The sequence below is a fragment of the Peromyscus californicus genome, unplaced genomic scaffold (genome assembly GCF_007827085.1).
Source record: "Peromyscus californicus insignis strain IS unplaced genomic scaffold, ASM782708v3 Scaffold_8__1_contigs__length_139910024, whole genome shotgun sequence".
NCBI lineage: Eukaryota > Metazoa > Chordata > Mammalia > Rodentia > Cricetidae > Peromyscus > Peromyscus californicus.
In genome coordinates this window covers 135,051,988-135,078,139 of record NW_026294606.1, presented here as the reverse complement: position 1 = coordinate 135,078,139, position 26,152 = coordinate 135,051,988, and the positions used below count along the sequence as shown (strand labels likewise).

At 44.0% G+C, this 26,152-nt stretch overlaps 1 protein-coding gene across 4 annotated transcripts in view; it reads right to left on the bottom strand.

The window, feature by feature from the left end:
• Window positions 1-26,152, bottom strand: part of Arhgap10 (Rho GTPase activating protein 10) — a 279,570-nt gene that overhangs the window by 48,724 nt on the left and 204,694 nt on the right. For 3 of the 4 annotated variants that reach the window (XM_052727775.1, XM_052727774.1, XM_052727776.1), the window contains one exon: window positions 4,221-4,371. The exons of the other annotated variant lie outside the window; for it this stretch is intronic. In XM_052727775.1, coding sequence (XP_052583735.1) covers window positions 4,221-4,371 — 151 coding nt within the window. The remainder of the gene's footprint in view (window positions 1-4,220; window positions 4,372-26,152) is intronic. 4 annotated transcript variants of the gene reach the window in all.

Here is a 26,152-nt window from a genome sequence, read left to right as displayed (position 1 = left end):
GAAGATTTAATAGCTGCTCTAATTAAGAGAACTAGATACTATACCTCTGCCATTCATGCTAGCAATGATCGGTTAAGGAAATAACTATAATTTTAAGTTCCTTTACAAATAAATTGAATGTCATTTGATCATACATGACAAGAATTATTTTCAATTGCTGTGTATTACCTATATCAAAATCACTCTATACCAAACTCATAGGCTTTCCTGATTCTGACCACTTTAGTGACGATTCTCACGATAAACATGCCCACAGAAGTTGGTGCTGAGCCCTAAGTCACTATGCTTACAGCAGTCAAACCCTGTCGCAAAGGCAATGGTGCTGCTTTGCTGCTTCGAGGTGAGTTCTGTGCTGCAGAGCCTGTCCTAGGCACCTCCCCTGCAGGCCCCGACTCCTCACAGGGCGTCATGGACTCACATCTGCCTGGACGCTAAACTGAATGCTAAGCATTCTCCAAGACTGACTCAACGCAGACAACACAGCAAAGGCTCTTTCCTATGACCAAGTCACAGGCAATGTCTGTTACACATTCACATCCTTCTCTCAAATCTTAGCAGGAAAAAAAAATCTACTTAACTTTTAAACACAAACTACTTATCCTGGATTTTATGAAGTCAAATTTACCTTATTTTATAATGAGACAAGGAGAACAGGGACATATTAACATTTATATATATATATATATATATGCCAGGCGGTGGTGCCATATACCTTTAATCCCAGCACTTGGGAGACAGAGCCAGGCAGAGATCTCTGTGAGTTCGAGGCCAGCCTGGTCTACAAGAATGAGACCCAGGACAGGCACCAAAGCTACACAGAGAAATCCTGTCTCAACACCCCCCTATATATGTGTGTGTGTGTGTGTATGTGTGTGTGTATGTAGAATATATTACATATTTAAACGAAATCTGACAAAACACTGGAAGTGACTCTACCAAAAACATTTTCAATGGGTTTGTAAGCCCTCACAAAGCTGAACACTAAAGAAGGCATTCCCAGCTCCAGCAACTCCAATGAACAAGTAAGCTGGATGTGGTGGTGCACAACTGTGGTGAGTATTTGACAGCTGAGATAAGAGCATCACTGAAGGTACAAGGCCAACCTGGGCTACACGGCTTGGTGCTTTCTCAAAACATTGAAATCACAATAAAAATGAATACACAGGTATCTTTGAGGAGGTAGAATTTTTAATGATAACATCAATTGCATTTTTAGTTCCCTTTCCCTGTTTGCCTTGTTTCAGATACGTGTTTCCAACTCTCTCCATGTTCTCATCACACATACATACATCATACAAACATACATATTCACACAACTCAAATTCGAAGCTTAGCTTCAGCAATAAAGGAGAGCATTCTTTTTTAATTGATTTGTATTACCTTCTCACCTTCAAGGTAATATAAAAATTACTGAGCCAACAAATTTAGGCACTTTCTTAACTATGAGGACAACTTTGAGATGGGTGGATTGGGGCTGAAGAGATGGTTCAGCAGTTCAGAACATGGACTGCTCTTTCAGAGGACCCAGGTTCAATTCCCAGGACATACGTGGCAGCTCACAATCATCGTAACTCCAGTGCCAGGGGATCTGATGCTCTCCCCCGGCCTCCACAGGCACTGTACACATGTGGTGCACAGATGTACACGCAAGCAAAAACACCGATACATGTTTAATTTAAAACAAAGAAACAAAATACCGAGATTGATCTGAGACTAGACAGGCCATGTACCCAGGGGAAAACCAACTACTGTTCTGCTAAAAGAGCCCGGCAATGACTCCTGCTAGACCCATCGATCAGTATCCTGCTCACTACTCATCAGAAGCTTCCTCCTACAGTGGCCCCAAGCCCAGCAGTAGACAGCCAACATGATAGTGTTTGGGAGTGTTTTTTGTCTCACAATGCTTTGTCTGGCTTTTTTTTTCAACCTTAAGCTTGTGCGTCTACATTATGATTTACAATTTTCTTATTGGTTTTCTGTGTGTGTTTCTTGTTCCTTCTCTTTGCTGCCCACCCACTTCTTGTCCCATTCTGGTTTGTTTGGTTTTATTTATCTTATTTTATTTTAGTATCATTATTTTTCAGGGGCCTGTTTGTATTATAATGAGAGTGAGAAGAAAAGGGTGCGGATTTGGGTGGTTGGGAGGTGGAGAAGATCTGGGAGGAGTTGGGGAAGAGGAAACTGTAATGAGACCATATTATATGAAAAAATCTATTTGCAATAAATAAATAAGGGTATAAAAAAGTGAAGATTGTCACCAAAAAGAAATAACAAAGTTATAAAATAGACATGCAATTAAACATCATGAACAACAAACATAAGATAAAATAAAGGAAATGCATAATTGATATTTCCCCCTCAAAATCAAGTAACATTTAAGAAGTAAACACCAGAAGTGACTGGTTCGATGGCAGAGCATTTGCTTGGCACTGAGGGAAAATGTATTTACTAAAACAGGAGTAATATACTCTATGTGCCATCCTGAGTCTTCCATCAAAGATGAGAATCCTGCTAACACACACTTCTCAGTCATTATAATCATTTAGAAACTCTGCCCAGAAAGGTAGCACCTCCACAGACTTATTAAGATATAATTTTATTCCTAAGAATAAGAGGATGTGGATGCGATTTCCAGAGAAATGCCTGACTTTGACACCTCCACCATGAAACAGTTTGCTCTGGTTTCCTTGAAGGCCGGTCAGGTCTTTGCCCTCCCTGCTGGTGTATTTTTTACTCCTCTCCCACGTTCTGGCATCTGCTTGTTTCTAGTTTATTAACACCTCTACCAGAGGACAGGTGAGACATGAGAGGAGGTGAAACTCAAACCAGTCAGTTTTACTCTCCATTAGCAACTCTGCTGACAAAGAATCAAAGTGAGAAGAGAAAAAGTGATCTGGGATCACAAGTGGAAAGAATTTGAAGAGAAGTTCTGGGAGCTGGGGAGCTGGCAAGCCAGGAGCCTGGAGTGTGCTGGTGGAGTGTGGCTCCCAAAGAGAGTGGTCACACAGGCCTGGAACCCCAGCACTGGGCAGAGGAAGGGCAATCCCAGAGTTCACAGCTAATCAGTGAGCTCTGAGCTCAACAAGACACTCCTCAAAAGATGTGTTGTACAACGACTGACCTCTGACCTAAACACACACATACACACACACACACACACACACACACACACACACACACCCCATTCTCAAATCAGAAACTGATATTCATGACTCATGCCTTTCTCCAGGAAACAGGAAAGTATTATCTGAATGTCCACACATGGCAAGCAATTCAGAAAGAAACAAGAGCAGCGCGCCCCCAGTATTGCTAGCAGGGGTGTCCTGGGTCTGTATTCTGAATGCACCCCCAGTCACTTGAGGAGAGTTGTCACTTCCGGGCATGAACCGATAGATACTTTTCTCTTGAATGTGTGTTTATGATGAAGGTATTATAATTTGGTCCCGATCTTCATCACCACAGGTGTTGGGAAGGATAACAAAGGCTTAATGGCTTGCAGCAAGAAGAAAAGAAAAGTCAAAAATAACCTTAAATTTGGAAAACTGACTGAACAGGAGAAATACACAGGTAAAAATGCAGACTTTGACCCACGTGACCACAAATCACCAACCAGCCTTTGTGGGGCTCACAGTTTCAGCTCCGACCTAAAAATCCAGACAAGGCGCTGAGGTGAGAGGGTTGGAACAACAGATTGGATGGGACATGAGAATCACCATCTGCCTCAGCGCCGCTGAACCCAGTCTGTGCACCCCACTTTGGAGATGACCAAGAGTTCTGCCTTCTGAGAACTTGAGCCTGCTGGGTGCAGCATGGTGCAGAAGCGAAGCACAGGGCAACAGTGACCTGTGCCTTTAATCCAGACGCATTAACAGTGGATTGGCTCCACCAGCTCCTCGCATCAAAGATCTGCTTTAATTTTAGTTCCATTTGTCTCGGGATTATGTAACCTCACAGGAGGTCACACAAGTCTCCCAAAAAAAGAAATTTAAGCTGTCTTAAAAATAAAAAAGAACTGTGCGTAACAAAAGCAAACACTAAACAGAAACTTGCATTTTTCTCCCTGACCAGAAAATGTTAACCTCCCTGCTAATCTAAAACATTACAACTTAGGGGAGAAAGAAACTGGAACACTGAGACTAAAACACGGTGGCCTGCCCAGAGGGCGTGGGTCAGGCTGTGCTGTCAGCGTGCCACCAGCAGAGGAACAGTCGGCATCTTACCATCGTCCAGCTCAAGACAAAGGTTATACACGGCCACCGGCCTCTTCGTCCTCTGCCCCTGTCTCTTTGACTGGCGTGGTGGAGCATTTGGAGGTGATGCTGATAGGCAGGTGGGCTCAGGGAATGCAGCATCAGGCGAGGTCCGAAATATCTGTCATTGGGTAGAAGCGTGACAATGGGTGTCCATGAGTGAAACCTGTGCATTGCTATAGCAAAACAGAATCCAGCCACATTAGATCTGGGGTTCATTCATGACAGGCCAGAGCCAAAATTCAGCCCTCTGAATTTGACATCAGAAAACTTTTTTTTTTTAACACAAGAATTCAAAATAAAGCATCTCACTAAAGTTAAAACAGCACCAATTCATTATACTTCAAATAACGTCTTTCCTGAAAGTAAACAAGTGCAATGGTTTTTGCCATGGTGTAGACAAAAGCACGGCTCTCCGTCCCCAGAGGAAGGCAGCTGGGCGCGGACTAAAGCGTCAAGTACCCTTAAGTTTTGAAGAGGCTTATTCTTTTTTTTTTTCATTTTTCAAGACAGGGTTTCTCTGTGTAGTTTTGGTGCCTGGCCTGGATCTCTCGCTGTAGACCAGGCTGGCCTCGAACTCACAGAGATCTGCCTGGCTCTGCCTCCCGAGTGCTGGGATTAAAGGTGTGCACCACCGCCCAGCCTGAAGAGACTTATTCTTATGTCAAAATGCTGGACTTGATTTTTTTCCCCCAACTACATAAAGAGAAACAACCATTTACAAACATTTTTTATAGATTTAAAAATAGCCTGTGCCTATGAAATCACCTATCTGGATTCTGATTTACAGTCTTCATAATTTTCTTATTTAATGTTTAGAGATTTCATCAATTCATTTAATACCTTCAAACCCCTCTTAATAATTTTCTCTCCTATTTCTGAAGCCCAGAACATTGCCACCATGATTTATCTACAGTGTCATTCATATATCAGAAATAATAACATTAATTAAAACGTGCTGCTTCTTTGCTTAGCAATTTGTTTTCCTTTGGACAAAGTAATATGTGTGCCATAAAGAGAAGCATATCACAGTGCAGTGATTTATCACAGACGTTCCCTGGCCGCCAAGACCTGAGGTTAAAGGCTCCCCTCAGCCTAAGTGACTCCAGCCTTCAATGAAGCCCTGAAATAAAGCATTATTGGCATCAGCTTGACAGACATTGCACCTGCAGCGGACGGACACACTCCTCTGGTGGAGACAGGAAGCAAGCACCTAGCTTTAAATGTAAACTCACAGTAAAAGGCATTGCAATTATTACTTACTCATTTGAACAGAATCAAGTACGAGACTTGTGTAGTAAGTGAAGGTGTCTCTTCCATATGTGTGTCCACAGAGGAAAACTGACAGAGAAAGGGTTTTAACTGAAAAACCTAGAAATCCTCACCTAAAAATTATTATATACCAATAAAAATAAGCTAATTTAACAGTGTATTTGCTTTACAGTGCCACACTGCCCCCTCATGTATAAACAGAATAAGAAATTATTTCAGTTGCCATGGACATATTCGCTAGTGAAATCTCATCTGCTGGTGTAGCTGGTAACCTACTACCAGGGTCTTTCCACAGAATCTGGGGTCCACACGGCACCGGCAAAGAGGGAACTACAGATGTGTTTTGACAATCTCCAGCTGCCCAGACTGCTGGCCCAGCTGTGTGCCGCCACTGCCGCTGCTCAAGTAAAGAAAAGGTTGTGGCATGTGAGGACAGGGCACTGAGGAGGAAAAGAACATGAGAACAGCGATGGACGGCAACGGGAACATAATCCCTCTCATCCAAGAGAACAGCACCGTGATCACACTTTATGAAAGCCCCAAACTTATCTATGCTTGATTTCTACAAGCATGGTGATGCCTCTGGGAAGTTATCAGACAGGAAACCAAATACCACGCTGGGCCAGCACATCCAAAGTACCACTAAGCACTGGACAGTTAGGCCCTGAGGACTGGCACTAGGCGGGTGGTGACTTCCAAGCAGGCCTTTCTGACAGGCTGGGCAGACAGCCTGGTGCAAGTGCTGGTGGGTGATCCTTGCACCTCTTCCTCCTCTGCACTCGAGGGTGAGCTGTCTGGAGAAGGCTTTGGGGAAGCAGGTGTGGGGGCTGCCCAGTCCGCAGAGTCAGACCACCATGGCTCTACCATACCCTGAAGGCTGAACTAAGAGCTGGGGCCAAACATTAGCTGGTCTCCAGAAGACTTCAGGCACCTTTGTGTTTGCACCACACAATGTGCTTTCAAGTTGTCTTGTTTTCTTTGGTTTCTGTTTTAAAGGTCCCAGGTCATGCTTTTGTGTGGCCAGAGCAAAGACTTGGAAATCATCCCACAGTGAAGACAAGTGTGGAAGGACTGAAGGCAAAAATCAGAACACCAAAAATATTTTCAGAAAAAATAAAATGGCACTAGACATGCACGTGAATTCTTTAGACCATGCCACATCCCATTTATACATATGATGGTTCAAAGATTCCAGCCACCAACCACAGCCTTAATAGATTCTCTGAGGGCCTGGCATCCAGGCAGCTGAATCACCCTCCCCATTAGCAGTCCCCAAGTCTACATATTCACTAGAGACAGCACTGTCTTGGCTTTGGGATCTCACCAGCTCTGAACGCTGAGATCAATGCTCAGAACTGATGTCAGTGCGAGGGGAGACCTCTGGATAGTGCACTCAGTACAGCACTGGACACACAGGACTCAGAATAAACGGTCCCAGCCTGCGTCCGTGTCATGACACATCAATTAGGAAAGTGAATTCAGACCTAGGTGTGCTGCTCAACCACTGTGTCCACAGGACAGCGCTCATCTCCCACCATCGCCGATGTTCTCAGAGCTACTGCTCTGAGCAGTTCTTCCAGAGAAAGATATCAAGCAAGGGACAGAAAGGACAGTCACAAACGGACTGCTTTGTCACGACTCTCAAGAAACTTACAACCCAACCACTGTTTTTGCATCTTCATTTCTCTACTTTAGCACTAAAGTTTTACATCTAAATCTCCCCCTACTGTTGAGACCAGGCAGTCATGGGGCACACGGCCATGAGCCCCTCAGACACATCCATTCACCTTGCCTCCCAATGTACCGGCATCAATTCCAAGGTCTCTCTTCCTCTCAGAAGGCTACAGAACTAATTGTTATGTTTCTCTGCAATGTGTAGGAACAGTTTTAAGTTGTATTTTTTCTGAGTCTACAAGAGGAAATAAGCAAAAAAAAGCTCTTCACACTGAAATGCTGAGCTGTTTTCTGATGATCTGATTCTAGAATGTTCCACTTACCTTGTTTTGCTCTACATTATCAAAACATCATTCTTGAACCTCTAGACACATCCCCAGGTCTCTTTCTGGGATTTTTTGAATCCCTTACCACAGTAACTTGCCTCCCATTGTTTCCAATATCCTAATTTAGCATTCTACCTCCTGTTGCCTTTGCTTGAGGATAGATCAAATTTACTCAAAACTTCATTTCTAGGGTTAAAAACTTCTTCGCACACCTCCACATTTACAACACAAGAAAAACTCAGACCAGACAATCTTAACAATAAAACAAGGCTTATTAGGTAAGGAAGCGTTTGCAACCTCAGGTCACCCCACAGTGCTGGCACAAACAGAAGTCTGTCACTGCTGCTCATAATCACAGGCTCCTCGGGTGCAATGAAGCAGATGCTCCTGCATGGGACTCAGCAAACTCTTCCTGCCATGCCACCAGAGGCCACATATGGAAATGAATCACTTCTGCCAGAAGACAAAGATCATCTCTGAAAATTATGCATCAGCACCCAACTTAAACCAGCAGCACCTGAAGGAGGACAGTCACTCATCTTCACAAAGACTCTTCTGCAGGGGTCCAGCTGTTTTCACCTGGAGGACGACTGTCAATTACGTCTGCATGCTTCTGGCAGCTCCAGCAGCAGGCACTCATATTTAGTACATGATTATGGCTGACATTATACCAAGTGCTTTATATACAAAGATTTGGACCAGACTTCCTGATGCCAGAATGCACGTCTCGGCCACTGAACTCCACTGTGGCCTATTAAGTCCCATTTATCCGACATCTTCCACAGTGATGTGCTGGCCTACAAATGGTGTCTCTCGTAAGCAGACAGAGATTTCCAGAAGACGGCAGCAAGTCACTGCATTCTCTCTCCCAAGTAAACTTCCAAAACAGGAAGTGGGGAGAAAGGGCAAATATGTAATCTTCCTAAAATGCATAATTACCCCCAAAGTCACTTTCAGTCTCAGAGTCTAGAGTGCATCTAGGGTGGCTCTGGGGGAACCCAAAGGCCCACTGATGACTTCCCTTGGTTTATCCTCCCTGTACACTAGAAATAAAACAAAAAACTGGTTTCCGGCTGTCTAACCTTGAGCTAGCCCTACTATTCTAGAGCGTTCAACTAGAGTTGATAATGGGGACTGACAGACAAACACAGGCCAGGTTCAGCCTTGAGAATTTTAAGGCTTCGTGTTGGTTCTAATTCATGAAAACTCACTCTCAGCTGGAAAGCGACCTTGCTGTCTCTTCCACCAACTTCTGAACAAACTAAAGTCCCTGAGGCTGAGGCCCCTGTTCCCTTCACCCATCAATGCCAGGCTCAGGCCTTACCCCCAGACAAGGGCCTCAGCCAACTGCTATTTCGCATCCTACTGGCTCCAACCCTTTGTCTCCAACGAAGTATGATTTGTGCGTGTACTAGTGGCCTTCTAATATGTGTCCCATATCCCAGAGTGCAGGGAAAACCATTACCCCTGTAGTGAACATATATAGACTTGATCTTCTCATTATTTATAGTCTCTAAAAATGCAATGTAGTCATTAGTTATATGGCTTTTATACCGTATTAGGTATTGTTAAGTTACATGGAAATATTATGCTGTTTTATATAAGGGACGTGTCATTTGGCAGCAGGGGGCAACAGACGGTATCTTAGAACCAATCTCCAACAGCTGCCGAGGGACAACACACCTCCTCTTCTGGACAGGTTCTTCTCAGCTGCTGCAGTTCGTCAAAGAGCTCTCTGAGGCCAGACAACAGGAGCATGTTATGGGTCTGGCTGCCGGCTGTCAGATGAGACCCTTCCTACTATCGTGGGAAACTGGACAGGGACGTAAGAACTTAAAGGAAGACAGGATCAGAGGACATTGCTATTTCTATGCATTTTTCCCAGAGGCTCAGGCTCTGATGGTGGCCCTGACTTTGCATGTCCCCTCTGAAAAGCACCTTCAATTTTGATTTACAAGTTAAAAAAATAAAAAGAAAAAAGAGAAAAAAACAAAACAAAACAAAAAACCACCCAAATTTTCTTTGCAGATATATGAAGTTGACAGGATTCTTGTTTTCCTTCCTACACTTTAAGCTTTCTTTTGGGAAACATGTGCAGACACATCCCCCAGGCCTCAGCAGATAATGATCTCTGTAGCTCACACGGACTAAATCATACCACCCAGCTGACTGCAGTCTCTGCCTTATCAGTTCTGGTGGTCAGCCTTTTCTAATCAGCCTTCACAGAGAGGAGCACGCCCCACAGCCACACACTTCAAATCACAGGCAGCCTCCATGGAATCAAGAGTGGATAGAATACCAGTGCCCTGTCAGCAATTGGCAGAGACAATGGGACTATGGGCACTAAAACTCTTGACAATATTACAGAACCAAAAGGCAGTAGGAAGCCCCCACACACTCACCAATCACTTACTCCTATCTCTGTCAAGGAAACCTCTCCGGCCCAAAGCAAAGATGCAGCATGGTTCACAGACCATGGTGTGAACATACATTCCCAGTTATAAAATGCTGTTCTATGGTTTGCAAAAGTTTAGAAAATCACTCCAGGTGCAATGTTACCCATCTGCACCTGTACACGTTTGGGGAACCCAGCATCAAGTTTCCAGTCAGACAAAAGCACTTTCCCAAACACAGCTGCACCTTTGGCTTCCCCAACCCAAACATCTACAAATAGTCTTTACTTAGGAAAATCCAGTGCCTCACTACAATTTTCTTCAAGCATCCTTTGCTAACATGTATATAAAAACCTCACAATAAAGGTCCAAAATAAGATTAACAAAATAGTTCTCTGTCAACTACGGTTCCCCACTCCACCATTGATGTCTGTCTGCTCTGATCTGGCTAGCCTCTTTGGGGAGGGCAGCTCTTTTCTCTTTTTATCACTTTTTTTCTGGGCCTCAAACATCCCAAGAAACTATTTGGTCCTGAAAGCAGTACAGAAGACACCAATGAGGAAACCACCATTTGCGGTCCTAAAGACCCAGGGATGCCCCAAGGGAAGCGCCCCGTGAAGTTGGCATCAACTCTGATTTAAAAAGTCCTGTCTCACGGGCCACTTGGAAACTTTAAATCCCAGAAAACGTCACCTCATAGATTTTCAAGGTTGACAGTATCTTCTGGAAAACAGGCAGCTGGGTAACTAGTTTTCTAGCAGGAAAGAATAGTGCATGGATCTATTATGTCTCCAAAACTCAATATGTGGATTTTAATTACAAAGAAAAATATTTATCACAATCATCTGAACCTTTCTCCATGAACACATGCCTGTCACAATGGCCTGCCTCCTTAAGAGCTCCCAGAGTACTCACTGGTCATGGTAGCACTGATGTAACTTCTTAGAGTGGAATCTCATGTTAATGGGGCCTTGAGGGATTGCACTGGGTGTGACAGTGGGTATCCCTGTACCACTAACCACTATGTCTAAAATTGATGGTAATAGTTTTTCTTTCTTTACCAGAAACCTATTTTTTAAATTACAATTCATACACGTTACAAAGGTGGTAATGTTTGCAATATTTAAAATGTCAAATGTTCGCAATATTTAAAAGAATCTCTTAGAAGATAAAAACTGACCACTGTGTTGTCAACTTGACAAGATCTAGAATCATTAAGAGATAAAAGCGCCTGGACATAACTATGAAGATTACCTACATTAGGTTAGCCCGTGGTCCATAACTATGAAGATTACCTACATTTGGTTACCCTGTGGGCATAACTATGAAGATTATCTACATTAGGTTAGCCTGTGGGCATAACTATGAAGATTACCTACATTAGGTTAGCCCGTGGTCCATAACTATGAAGTTTACCTACATTAGGTTAGCCCGTGGTCCATAACTATGAAGATTACCTGCATTTGGTTACCCTGTGGGCATAACTATGAAGATTATCTACATTAGGTTACCCTGTGAGCATAACTATGAAGATTACCTACATTAGGTAAGGGATTATCTATACTAGGTTGACTAGGATGGGGGAACCACCACTGTAGGGGGCATCATTCCATGGGCTCTGTCTCCTGACCGTGTACACAGTGTGATCAGCTGCAGTGAGCTCCTGGAGCTGTGACTTTCCCACCCAGCGGGATGGACCGTAACCTGGAACAGTGGGCCAGAATACAGCCTTTCTCCCTTGAGTAGCTGTTGTCGGCATATCTTATCACAGCAACAGGAAAAGCACCTGAACACCCACAACCCCACACAAACAGTTCTACTAAGGCTCTGAGGACTAGTCTTTGGGGTTTAGTCTTTCATAGTCTTGTCTGGTTTTAAAGAGGAAAGCAACCAATACATCCTGTGCAGAGACATATGGAACTGGTCTTCGGGATTACCAATGTCCTGTCCCTAGCTATGCACATCAGCCTCTACTACATACAGCTATCAAAACTAAACTTCAGGGCAAGATTTTATTTAAAAACACATTAGGAAATAGATAAGCCACACCTTACCATTGAAATCAAAGAACATTCATAAAGGGTATTTAAAACAACCCAAGCAGCCTACTTCCAACTCTTCCTCCTACTAAACAGTGTATGGGTGAAATCACACATCCCATAGCCAAACACCAGCCTCTCCCTCAGTGTGAATGGCATCATTTATTTCAATACATCTTAAAAGGTAACAGTAACTGCCTCCATCCTTCCCTACTTCCTGTACGTTGAAAGGATGAAGGTCTTAACCTGGATTACTCATCAGTTTGGAATTCTCTGTCCCTCTTACAATCACGTCCTTATGCTTCAAGAGCAAAGGGGAAGCTTTTGCTCAAGGGAGCTTACTCTGGCCAGGACTAGGACAGGGTTTGACACAAATGTTCTCAAACACATTGGAGGGGTGTGTTCATGCACTGCTGGACACATTCCCTTAATTGGAAAGAGAAAAAACAGTCGAGTAAAATAACCATAGGACCACATGCAGAGTACAGCAAAAGTCCTTCATCCAAATTACTGTTGACACGCTCATAATAAAGTGTTTGGCATTTGCGTTGGTATGAAAGGTTAAGAACCTATCAAACTGAGTCATGTAAACTTACTTTGTCACAAGAAAGAGGTCCAGAATCCAACATTGTCTGCCATCACTTTGAATTTATTTCCAGAGAGCTCAGCACATTAAGATTTTCTTATAATTAAATTCCATCTAATAAATTTGGAACAACTAATCCTGAAAACAGTGTGATTGGTAAGAAATCAGATTCTTGAATATTCTTCAGGTATTTCCTGATAGATTACTGTTAATTGTGAAGAGAAAGGAGATACATTTACAACAAATAATCGCAGTCGTCACCATCTGCAATTTTAAACTGATCATTTCTTTGATACTCTTCATTAAGAAGGGACAGCAAGCAGCACTCTTCTCACATCAATGCAGGCCCAGAGCTTCAACCAGCAGCCTATGTTAGAATGAACTGTGGGATATCTGGTGCTAGATCCTCAAAGGTCCTACACGCCCTGTTTCTGCCTTGTTAGCTAGAACATTTCCTTGGGGCTCTGCGGTGGCAACATCTGTACAGAAGCCATGTGTAAGCAGGAGCCTGGTCAAGCCAGTCCAGGCACCAGATTTGAGCACAGCAGTTTCCAGATGGTTGCCCCCAACAGCTCTTCAGGAAGCTGGAAAACACCCTAGCTCAGGCATAGGTATTATGGAGCAAAGCAGATAAATGTTGCCTTCCCTTGTCTGATTAATCATGAAAATGATGAGACTACTTATTTCAGAACTAAAACTGGGATGGTTTGCTCTCCTGCGGTAAGTAACGGGATAGCACAGATGAGGTAGATATGACTGAGAGGTTTTAGGTAGAGGACTGCCTAAAAGCAGAAACTGCTCTGTAGGAAGCAATGTCCTTACCAAAGGCCAGAGGTGCCAAAAGTGTTTAAACCCAAATGTCTTTGGTTCTGGCCTGTTCCGAGGCTTGGGATGCCAGAAGGGAGGTATGGTTTCTCATTCTCTCTTCCCCTACATGAGCAGGTCTGCCTGGAGTCTATACCCGAGGATATGCCAGAGCTGAGAGGCAGCATGAGGACACAGCATGGGTGGGCCAACTGGACGGACCAGTTCGTCCCCTTGCACCCCACCCCACTCTCTGTCTTATCTCCTAGAAGCCACCAGACTCGCAGTTCAGTGGTGTGCCATTCCCAGCTGTGCCCCTGCCATGTTGTGCTCTGCCTTCTTTCCCTCAAGGTCCTACCTACGAATGTAATAAAACCCCCTTCTACACTCCTCCTCTTCTCCATGTCCTTAAATATCATTCTGTAGATTCACAAGAACCTGGAAGCCACTGATTCAGTGTAAGTTTTATGTGGCTGTGATACCTACAGCCGACCTGAAACATGGGAGAAAGCCACTGATGAGCTCAGCAATGAGCTTCACTCTTCCAGATCACCACTGTGACAGTCCAGACTGTCAACTTGATAAGCTCCCTCATCACCTAAGAGACAATCCCCCCGAGTGTGTCTATGAGGGGATTTCTAGATTGGGTTAACTGAAGGGAAAACACACCCTAAACATGGGGTCTTGAAATGAACAGAAGAGAAAGTATCTCTCTACTTCCTGACTGTGGCCACTGTACTGCAAAACCAGCCATCTCAGGCACCTGCAGCCCTGCCTTCCCCATCGTCCTGGACTGTGCTCTCAAACTGTGAGCTAAAGTAAACACACCCTTCCTTTAGTTGCTTTTGCTGGGTACAAGAAAAGTAGTTACGACAACATCTTAGCCAAGTGATCAATGTAGTCTCACTGGTAACTGAACCAGTATCCAGTGTCTTGTGATATGATGTACATTAAAGAGACATGACAAACACAGTCATAGATTGAGTCTTGGACCAAAGGAGATTTTCATGAATTTATCATGAGCACATACTACCTACTAAAGCAGACCCTCTCAAGCATGTATGTGCATACCAACCACCGAGAAGGCTTGCTGAAACATGGATTCTCATTCAGCAGACTTGGGGCGAGGCCCAATGCAGTCTTCCTTTCCAGAAAATGCCCAGTTAATGTGTTAATTGTTGGTCACACAGACTCATGATGTCCTGACAACAACAGTGTTAACAAAGTTCCTGAATTTGTCCTTGTTCTGACTTTTTAATTTAATGCTACTTTTTTATTGCAAGTGTGTGGTTGCCTAAGGAGGTGTCTACTCCCCGTGGATCACAGGGAGGTTGTGAGAAACCTTACACAAGTGATGGGAACTGATAATATCAGGTGATATTACTATTTCTTCATCCCATGACCTCTTCATTTATTCCTAAAAGTTAGTGAAGGTCATAAAGAATTGTATGGGTAACATCTTCTGACTGACAATACTCCAAACTAAACATTAAATTCTAAAGCCTTTTAAAATATCTATCAGTTGACTAGAAATAAAACATTAACATGATTTTATGGAAAACAAGTCTTTTCCAGACAACAACAACGTAGTGGAAACGCTGCTGCCTTCTGCTTTGTGATCTCGAGTTGGACTTTGTAGACCAGCTGGGCTCTCTTTGCTTCCACAATCAACATGTCCCACCATCTCTAGAAAACAGCACTCTACAGCTGTGAGGGCAAGCGAGAAAAAGCAGAAAGAAAAGACGACAAAAGCGATTACTCAGTGAGCAGTGTGTCCAGAGGATTCCCAGTGGGCTGGAAACAAGCAACCAGCAATCGAAGTCCCTACAGAAATGAAAGGTGTCTTCAAGAGCAGCCTCCTGAGAACAGCGTGGAGGACAAGCACGCCATGTGCACATCACACCTGTAAGGGATGACCTCACAGGTGGCCGACCTCAGATGAAAAAGATGCTGATCTAATGAGGCTCACTAACTAGGCCCATGCCAGGGGTCGACTATATCCCATTCAGTTCTGCAAGAAGACAACCAGGAGCAACAGCCTCCACAGCAGTAAACCAGGGTGTCACAGGACCACGGGAACGGAAAGGCAATCAGCAGGCTTCCACAGCAGTAAACCAGGGCGTCACAGGACCACGGGAACGGAAAGGCAATCAGCAGGCCTCCACAGCAGTTCTCAGATTCTAAGCTACTATCACAGGGTGGGGGGGGTAATTAAGCCCCAGAGAGCAGAGCCAGGGCTAAAGGGCTGGGAATATAGGGAGAAACAGCCTGCTGAATATGAGGAAAAGGGAACTGTTCAAGTTTCACAGCTCTTAGGCAAGGTTAAGTCAGAAGCTCAGGCTCTGGGTCCCCAGCATTTCACAAGAAAGGGTGGTTGATGTTCCAAAATGGCTTAGACAGTTAACTCATGAATCTATGATCGAGAAAATAAGTAACTGTCCCCTAAAGATTATCTCACCAAGCTATCTGAGCCTGGTGCGTCACTCTGCCCACAGCCTGGCAATCCTCCAAAGGTGGCAGGTCTCTTTTCAGAACTAGGAGTGACCTTTCCCTCACCTCTGATCAACAGTCAGTGGCATGCTGATGAGGATGCCCCACACCCCAGGCTAACAGTGCTCACATTCAGGTCCCCTCCCCTCACACACCACAGGGCAGCGCTAGCTCCTCCCAATCTCATGCACACTCACCATAAACCAATCATCCTAACGTGTCCTCCTTCATACTCGTCTTCTATATTTCCCAGAGGCACAGAAAGGGGTTTTTGATTAACCTTCTGCAAGTTTTACCAAATCCCACAGCACCTATAGACACTTAAATCTTACTTCACTACACCTGCTTAGGACAAAATACATAAGCCGGGACAATCTATCTATCAGGTACTATACAGCACTCCATGAGTGGTTCCAGAAAGGCCAGGGAGTTCGATCCACAAGTGACTACACAAGCTGAGGGAGCAGAGAGAAGAGCACAGACGAGGAAACCACCACCCAGGGGCCAACACTAGAACTGCTGCTGCTACTGTGCTGAGAGCCACATGGGGATGATTAATGGCTTCTCAGATCCGGTTCTGTACTGCCACTTCCCAAAGTTTTAGTTTACACAAAAACGAGCCAGTAACAAAAAAATGTTCTTTTGCCACCTTAAAACTTCCTAGGAAGTCACCCAGGAAGCCCAAAAGCAAACATGAAATAATGAGACAGTGTCTGCTTAGAGCTGTGGTGGTATTGTGTCCCCCAAAATATTGTGCACCCTAATGAAATTATCTGGGGTCAGAGAACAGAACAGCCACTAGATACAGAGGCTAGAAAATGGTGGCGCTCACGCCTTTAATCCTAGCATTCCAGAGGCAGAAATCCATCTGGATCCCTGTGAGTTGAAGGCCACATTGGAAACAGCCAGACATGGTGACACATGCCTTTAATCCCAGAAAGTGAGCCTTTAATCCCAGGAAGTGAGGGCAGAAAGCAGAAAGGCATGAAAACCAAGAACTAGGCTGGTTAAGCATTCAGGCTTTCGAGAAGCAGTTCAGCTGAGATTCATTTGGATAAGGACTCAGAGGCTTCCAGTCTGAGGAAACAGGATCAGTTGAGGAACTGGCAAGGTGAGGTGGCTGTGGCTTGTTCTGCTTCTCTGATCTTCCAGCGTTGACCCCAATACCTGGCTTCAGGTTTGTTTTTATTAATAAGACCCTTTAGGATTCATGCTATATAGAGCAGGAAAACAGATTCCCTCTCTCCTCTCCATTCCTCTCCCCATCCCTCCTCCTTCTCTCCCTCTCCCATCCAAGGAGAACTACCCCACAGCCTAGCAGTCTCAGGGTAACTGTATTTCTTACACAATAGCTAACTTTTTGCACAAAAAGTGTCCAAAAAAGAATGGAGCAAAAGCTACGAATCTCTTGGTCATAGCTAAGAGATCCTTTGGCCACAGTCAAAGGCAGGAGATGTAGAACCCTCAAGTATAAAGGGGAAATGTGAACGTATTGGTGTTCATCTTTACCACAAGAAGACACATGTGTTTCACTCATCCATCCAACGCCATACGTACATACATAACCAGACAATAGCTATGGACAAGATAACCAACCCCACATCAGTCTCCAAATGTAAAAGCCTCACACTTTACATGTGCTAAATAAATCACATACATGAAAGCTCTCCACTACTTCAAGGTTTGTGACCTCAGGATAAGACAGTCATGCCAGGAGTTACTGGATCAGAAAAGAAGGACTGAAGGAAGCGCAGGCAGAACCAACTCATTCTTGAGTTTATTTACCTGATCCCTCCATGATTTCTATTTCCATTCAAGAGATCAAAGTTGACAGATACACAACCATACATAAAAATACTTGTTTATTCTCTGATGTAAATTTAAGTAGCTAGTAGTTAACAAGATACTAGAAAATTACAAATGGACTGCCACTTCCCCATCCCAATAACACTACTATTTTTGACACACTCAGATTATTAGACAATTCACTTATTTAAACCTCTCTTCTCCCTAATACTATCTCTTTTTCCCTCATGAAAACCACTGTTAATAATTTAAGTTTAAGAAAAAAAATTCTAAGTTTACTATTTCTATATTGGCATTATTATACAAAATTTCATAATATACAAGCTGCTACATATTCAGTCAGAATATCCATCCCTTTCAACTGTGTGATTCTCCGTTCTGAGAACATTCAGAATCATCCCTATAGGAGATTTTTGTTACTGACTATAGCATCACCCTGTAGAGAACAACACACCCTACTCCTGTGTGGAAGAACTGTAACTCTGTGCAGCCTGACCAGGTTCTGCCCAGTACCAACCTCTCCACCCTTTCCCGCCCGTCATCACCATTCTTCCGTATTTCCACAAGATTAGAGTTTTAGATTCTAAAAGAAAGTGCGAGGATGTGTCATCAAAGCTCATGCACGCTACCAACGGTGTTGGACAACGCCAACCCATCATGGAAATGCATTCTTGCCAGAACTACACAAAACCATTTCCTGTCCCCTCGGAGCCCTCTGGTCACTTGGCAGAGCTCTCAGAAGGCCTGTGTTGTCAGAAGATCCATCATCCCACGGGGTTTTCTGATTTCCATGCATCAGGCGGTCCACTGGTCATCTGAGCCCCTCACCCTCACCACCCTCGTGGATGTGCATGGGAAACGTTCCTCACCCTGCCTTCCAGAGCTACCTGAACACAGCCTCGTCCCACCCCAGGTTTGACATGTCACCTTCCCAATTTCTAGTACTTCCAGAGATGATCATAGTTATTATTATCATTAATTAGTAATTAATAATATTAATAATAGTTATATCTTCAGCATTTTAAGCATTTTAACAATTTTAAAACATGATTATTATGTTGGTCAAATACATACTGATGTTTTCCTAAGTAGTCAGTCACAGTTTTTTATTTCAAAGTATTGTTAGGAATCTATAAATTTTACCTAATGTTTTCAGGAATCTAGTGAAAGCTTTCTCCTTTGACTTAATGCAGTGCGCATCAATATATTCCTAAATATGGAGTCAGCTTAGTAACTTTACTCCAGATGAATTAAGCTTAAACTGAAATACTGGAAATCTCACTACACTGCTGTTATCTGCAGGTGTTTTATACAATATCACTCCATAATATTCATAAGTAAAATGGATCTGCAATCTTCTCTCCCTTCTCTCCCCAGCTGAAACTTCCCTTCACAGGCTGCCTGCAACCCAGTCTAATACTAACAGATAGAACTGCTTCTTCCAGGGCTGGGCATGGTGGAACACCCCTATAGTCCCAGGACCCAAGAGGTGGAAGCAGGAGAATCAGGAGTTCAAAACCAGCCCTAACTGCATAATAAGCTGCAGACCAGCCAGGGCTTCAAGAGGAAACAAGAAGAATAAGAACAGAATTCATCTGTAAAGACACGTGAAAGCCCAGTGTTTGGGAATCCTAAGTTTCTCTCAGCTGACGTCACTAGCTTCATTCAGAGGCTGTCCTTCTGTCTTCTGTGTGCACACCTACCCTCTGTTTCTCTGTGAGTACAGCCCATGGTTTATCTGCTTGGTTTTACTCTATGGCTTAATCTCCCCAAAGTGCAGGGCATATTTGTACATGCATTTTTTTCTCCCTTAGAAAGATCACCAATTCCTACTTTCGTGCTGGTTTTCTGGTGCTGGGGAGGTGCACTTATGTTTCTCTCTCTGGATAACGCACACAAGTGCTTCCAGGTACGAACTTCTCTAAGACTCACTTTGGCCTTCTCTAAGTTTTATCATGCTCGTTTTCATGATGTTTATTTTATTGTATTTTTCAGGTTTTTTTTTCTTAATTTCTACTTAGAGCTCATGTACCACAAACGTTTAGATTTCAATATGGTGAGAAATATTCATTTTTCTTCTATTAGCACTAATGTTTTTAATATCTAAATTCAGAGTAATGTGGTCAGAAGAAGCAGTATTATTTTTGCATTTTGATGTTTGGGTTTTGTTTTTGTTTTTAAAGCCAAAATCAGGTCCTCAAGATGTGTCAACATCAGGGTAGACAAATATGAGGTGACCAGATATACCCCCTCAATACATTTTCTTCCTCCACAAAGCCAGTAACTAAAGCTTGCTGTGTCTGCTGAGAGAGATTCTGATGAGCTTAGGGTGTAAAGTGGCCTTTTCTGATTGTCAACAGACTTTGAAAGGGTTAAGTATACTCCTCAACTAAGTTAGTTATCACTAAAACTGCTTCAATTCTATCTCCTTAGGTCTGTACCGGAATCACACAGCTGTTTGTCTCCTTGTAGCTGTCTCCCTCCCTGAGTGTGACTATTTCAATGACAGTAATTTCTTTTTAACTTTGATTCTATTCACTTCCATTTTTAATTTGTTCACATGCTTTGAAATGCTGTTTTAGGCATCTATCTGTTTTCTTTGTTTAGGAAGCTTCTTTTAAAATTATTCCTTTAATCACTTTATTTTTGAACTCCCATTTTACTATTTAGTTCTTGTCTATAAATGTTAGAAGGTTTCCCTCCTCCTCCTCAGATTGATTCTTTTTTTATTTTCAGAGCTGAGGACCAAACCCAGGGCCTTCCACTGAGCTAAATCCCCAACCCCGCAGACTGATTCTTGACCTACAGCGTCCACTTGCCCTCCTCTACAGCACATTTCCACACACTCCACACCACCGGTCTCTGGCTGGTTGACTTCCGTCACACGAACATCACCAACGGGCAAGCTCTGTCAACAGTTGCTGCTCCCACCACACCACAGGTGACAGCTCCTCCAGCATCTTCCCAGGTACGGTGTCTGCTTTCTTCTCTATACTAGCTCTGTTGGTTCCGTCACCTGAAAGAAAGGTGTCTTTGGCTATGGCTGCTGTGACAGACTAGGGATCACCACAGACTAGGGCTTCAACAAAGGAACTCTTATTTTCCTCACTATCCAAGAGGCTACAAGTTCAAAACCAGTGTAATCAGGTCAGATTCTCTAGAAGCCTCTCTCTGTGGCTGGCAGAAAACGACCTTCTGACTCACTGACTCTTTGCCACACTTGTAGCCAATCCTGGTGTCTTGTTTTCCTTATTGGGGCCTTTACTTACCCTTAATTCTCTCTGTAAAACCCTGTCCTCAATACACTTTTGGGACGAGGGCTTCAACCTAAGATCTAGAGGGAAACAATCCAGTCCATATGCAGTATGGACCAGATAAGAACACAGCCTCTGTGCAAACCTGTTACCGTATGCATCCATGTTCTCTTCCTCTGGCTAGGCTGCACAGAACCTAGCAGACCTCAGTCCTCACCCCAGGGACTCTCCAGGCCCAGGAGACCAATTTATCAACCAACGCATATCATCCTTGAAGGCACTTGTATGGGAGCTTATCAGGGTGAGACACAAAGTTCTCTCCTCTGGGGACTCCTTTTCCCAGATTCCTCTTTCTCAGTGGTTCTGATGAAATATTTAAGGACTTTACATTTCACTCTATTCTTTCTATACAGGGTCGAGTTAGGAGTAAATCCAGATGGACCATGCAAAATGTGGGCGACTTTGAGGGAGGAGATGAGTTAAAGACTCACTATGAAATCGCGGCTGTCCATGAACTCTCAATCCTCCTGACTGTCTCCCCACACTAGGATACATACCTGTGGGCAGTCACATTGGCTGGGAATTTTATTTACCTGTCTCTAAGCCTTGTCCTCCATTTGCTACCAGAGGTCTTTTTAAATTTGATTTTGATGTTTTTCTCTTAACCTATTTTTGTTTTATTGGATTTTGAAGTCTGTTTTTACCTTAGAACATGTTTGTGGGGGAGGGGAGTTAGAAAGCTGACTCAGAAATTAAGAGCACTGGCTGCACCGCACGCCTTTACTCCCAGCACTCAGGAGGCAGAGGCAGGCACCGGCAGAACTCTGTGAGTTCAAGGCCAGCCTGGTCTACAGAGCGAGATCCAGAACAGGCACAAAAACAACACAGAGAAACCCTGTCTCGAAAAAACAAACAACAACAACAACAAAAAAGAGCACCAGCTGCTCTTCCAGGGGACCCTGGTTTGGTTCCAGCATCCACATGGCAGCTCACAATTGTCTGTAATTCCAGTCGCAGGGGGTCTGATGCCCTCTTCTGGCCTACATGGGCACTGAGCACAGATGTGGTACATAGACATATATGCTGGCAAAACACCCATACATATCAAATACGATAATACAGTTTTTTAAAACATGCTTTATCTGTCTTTGATAAGTGTACAACAGTACATATAAACCCCTAAGTGTAAAGATCCTGTGGCATGTGGAAATCTGAAACGCTTCACTGCTACACACACCCTCACCCCACACACGCCTCTGTTCACTGCTTCTCTATCACCTGTGTCCATTTCATCGCTAGCAACAGTTGCCGGGCAAGGTCGACTCACAGACTTCAGAGTTCCCGGACACCAGTGCAGCACAAGGAACAACCATAGGCTCCTTAGAAGTATGGCTGTTACCTTTCCTTTAAATTCTCCAGCACATGTGAAACATAAAACCTTGAGAACCACCGGCCAGGAGCAGAGGAGGGAAGGCAGTCAGGAATGGGTGAGCACAGCACAACAGGGTTTTCTTTAAGGAATGTGGAAGCGGTGTAAACGCAAGACAGACTTCCAAAACAGTCAGAGTGTGCATGTGTCTGTGGCCCGGAAACACAATCCAGCATAAACCTCAAAATAAAATGATTACATACAAGAACCAAGCCCCAGTTGAGGACCTTTCCACATCAATCCATCAAAGCAGCGCAACTTACTTGTGCTTATTAGCACATTAAGCACATATGACCTGATTCCATCATTAAACTTTCAGATGATGTCTAATCCTCTCAGCGGTCATTTCCCCACATTTCCTCCTAAATAGAACCGGCATCCCAAAGAGACCCAGCGGTTAAGGCCGTCCTTAGGGGAATGCCTCCTCCCACAGTCACTGCTGGGTCAGGAAAGGCGACTGCTGCAAAGGAGAAAGAGCAGGTAAACAAATTCCCTTTCCAACATGTGACGAAGCTGAGTTGATTATACAACAAAGCACAGCAGGAAGAGAGATGTGGAGGGTAATACAGAGAGCCGGGGCCGGAGCCTGTGTGTTTCTTTATGTGAACACCTACAGAATGGCCCTCATTTACAAAGGATTACAAATCTTCCTCATGATGTATTAATGCAACCATTTTGGAGATCTGGTTTGGCACCATTTACAATCTGAAGTCCATGTGTGCTTTTGCTAAATAAGAATACGTAATAACAATGACAGAAATCACAGAGCTGTGCAGAGGTTAATGTGAACGTTCTCGGGGCACCACCAGGCATGGGCATGTGTGGCTCCAACAGCTATATAAAGCGCATGTCTTTATGAAACCAAATACACGGATTTCTTTCTGACTCCCACACGTTCCCAAAGAGGCAGACATACGTATGCACTTTTGTGCCATTTAAACTTGGAGCCCTCCATGTTGTGATACTGACCAATATTTAAACTTTAAAAAAAAGGGCTGACTTGTTTTTCTTGGGAAAGAAGTAAGAACACAGGAGCTGCCTAACTTGTGGCTTAACTGTCTAAGATCCTTGTGGAACGAGGCAAACTAAAAGAATACAAGAAGCTGTGTGACGTTGGACAAGTTCATTTCAGCCCTCCAAGCTTTAGCTTCTTGTATTTACCTACAAATTGCAGAAAACATACTACCTACCCTTCTGGGCTTAGTTGGTTGATTCATTCTCTGTAGAAACTAGTTTGTCAAGGTCTGGGACACCAGATACCCAGGAAGCTATTGACACCTAACTTCTTCTCTGTGCAGACTTGAAACCTAGGGAAAAGCATCTTGCATATTTTAATTGACTCAAGCTGCCCCTCGCTCCACCCCACCCCACCCCGAGTCTAGATCACATTGCTGTGGTACAAACAGTTACACATTTTCCAAGAAAACTACCAGACTGACTTAGAAAGACTGCCCAAGAGAGCGAGCCTTCTGAGGTACCAAGGGTATGACCAGGTTCTGGACAGTGAGAACAGCAGGCCCCTCACAGACCCAGCACACAACCTTCAAGCCAGGGCTCTAGTGTTGTCAGACCTCACACTTTGCAATGTCACCTTTCTCAAAGACACTAGAACGCTAAACACTGAGGTATTCTTTTTAAATGTGGCTATCAATACAGAAGGAATATACAGTGTTGTAAGTGTCCATTGAATCAATTAATGACTGCATAAAAGAAAAAATGCCAACTACAACTACCAGATCATTGAACTATTAGCATGAATAAAAAGTTACATGATCAACTCAAATATATCACATAAACACATCACCTAGCTACATCAATTACTAACTCATGACCAATCCTGGCTTATCTACATTACACCCCCAAGATTAACTTGAAGCAAATTCCCACCTAAAGCAAAATATTTTGGAATTGTCAAGTCACTAGATGTGACTCTACTGTAGGAATTCTGTAAGCTGACTGTATCTGTACAGTAACAAGAACTACTTGTTATCAGTTTTCTTAGCAAGGTGCTCAGTGTGTAGTGATGGAAACCACTTGCTGCTGGCGAACCTGTGCTGGTACAGCAAGGGTCTGTGACGTCAACTCTAATGGAGAACCTGTGTGATTATAGTGAGGATCTGTGACGTCAACTCTAATGGAGAACTGCTGGTCAGCGAGGGTCTGTGACGTCACTATGGATTTGGATCTATCTTTAGTACGACTAGCTATGGCATTTCAAAAGAGAAACTACTTCCACAAAAATCTACAAGGCAGATGTGAATACCGCATGGCACACTCACCTGCTGAAAGCCAGAGAGCAAGCTTTATATCGTCTGACAAAGGGTTTTTGAAAAAAGTAATCCAGAAGACAGAGGACAGAGAAATCTGGATGGGTCATCCTGATGCAGACACACCCAAGCCCGGGCTGAGAATGGAGGGAACAGGAACACAGCAGGAGCAGGGCACGTAAGACAGACCTTCTCCAGAGAGCATGGAACCCAGAGTCAGCACTCGGTGGACTAGAGGTGCAAACAGAAACCAAGCTGACCAGACTGACCTCTGGTCTCCAGTCACTCTCAAAGGTCAGCCAACTGCACAGTGAAAACAAGGAGTGCTTTTGAGGACTTTTCATCCAGTGCCAAATCAATACAGTGACATAAGACCATGTGGCATGTGTGACTCAGCCCTTTCTGAGTGCACTCTTCTAGACTCCCATGCTTCTCTCTGAAGTCCACACCAAACTTATAGAAGTAGATTACGCTTACTGACATGACCATGCACACATCTGCATGCCGTGTATAATCAGTGCACCCACATGGTGTGCAGTAATTACATCAGGGTGACCAGCACTTCCGTCCCAGGATTTCTCATCTCTGTGCTGGAACTGACATACAGGTCACCTATCAAAGAGGAAAGGAGGTGACACATCCTGATGAAGAAACAGGGCCTCACCCTTAGTCCTGCCCCAAAGTTCCTCACCACAGCAGTCAGTAGGAAAGAACAACCAGAGTAGGCCTGACTGCTGGCAGGTAAACCCTTTTTAAACTGACAGAAGACATCCCCTAAGTGGTCAGGACGGCCCACTCTGTGCAGACTGTACAAAAACACCCAGCTGTCACTTTACTGCCTTCTAGAACTCGGGTTTGGTACATGCCAAGCAAAGGTGTCCTCTAACAACCTATAACAGAGTCCTGGGTCGGGAGTCGGAGGACCAAGGAACCCACCGCTGTATTTTCACCACGGTGCCCTGTGATCCCTGTGGGTGGAAGACAGCATAAGGAAGCCTGCAAATATCTCCTCCCCCTGCCCCTGGGCTGTGTCACTTACGCCTATGACCTGTGTGTCCCAATAAACTCAGCTGTACGGACAACTCCCTGCTGCTCCTATGAATCCTTGCAGCAAGTGTCCCGAGAGTCTGGCCTTTCCTTGACACACTGAGAAATCAGGGCACCAGGCATTCTGGGAAGGTGTCTAACTGAAGGGCAGGCCTGTGTAGAGGCCTCCTTCTGCTCACTCTGACCTTTAGTGAAACACATACTAGAAGATTAACTGAAATCTAGGAGAAGCAGACCGGCATGTTTCCCCAGAACACATGAGCAAAGACATCAATCTTTAGGTTAGCCACTGTCTGGCAAGCATTTCCTAGTCAAAACATTTAGTTTTGACCCAGGACAGTAGTGTCTGTCACTGTAATCATATTGGGGTATGATTCGGTGGCACTGTGTACATAGCATGCCTGAGGCCCAGGATTCAATCTCCAACACTTAAAAACTTGTCACAGTGGATGTCACAATGCTAAGACAGTAACTACGCTGAGAGAGCATAGTTCCTAACTAAATGCAACACTGAC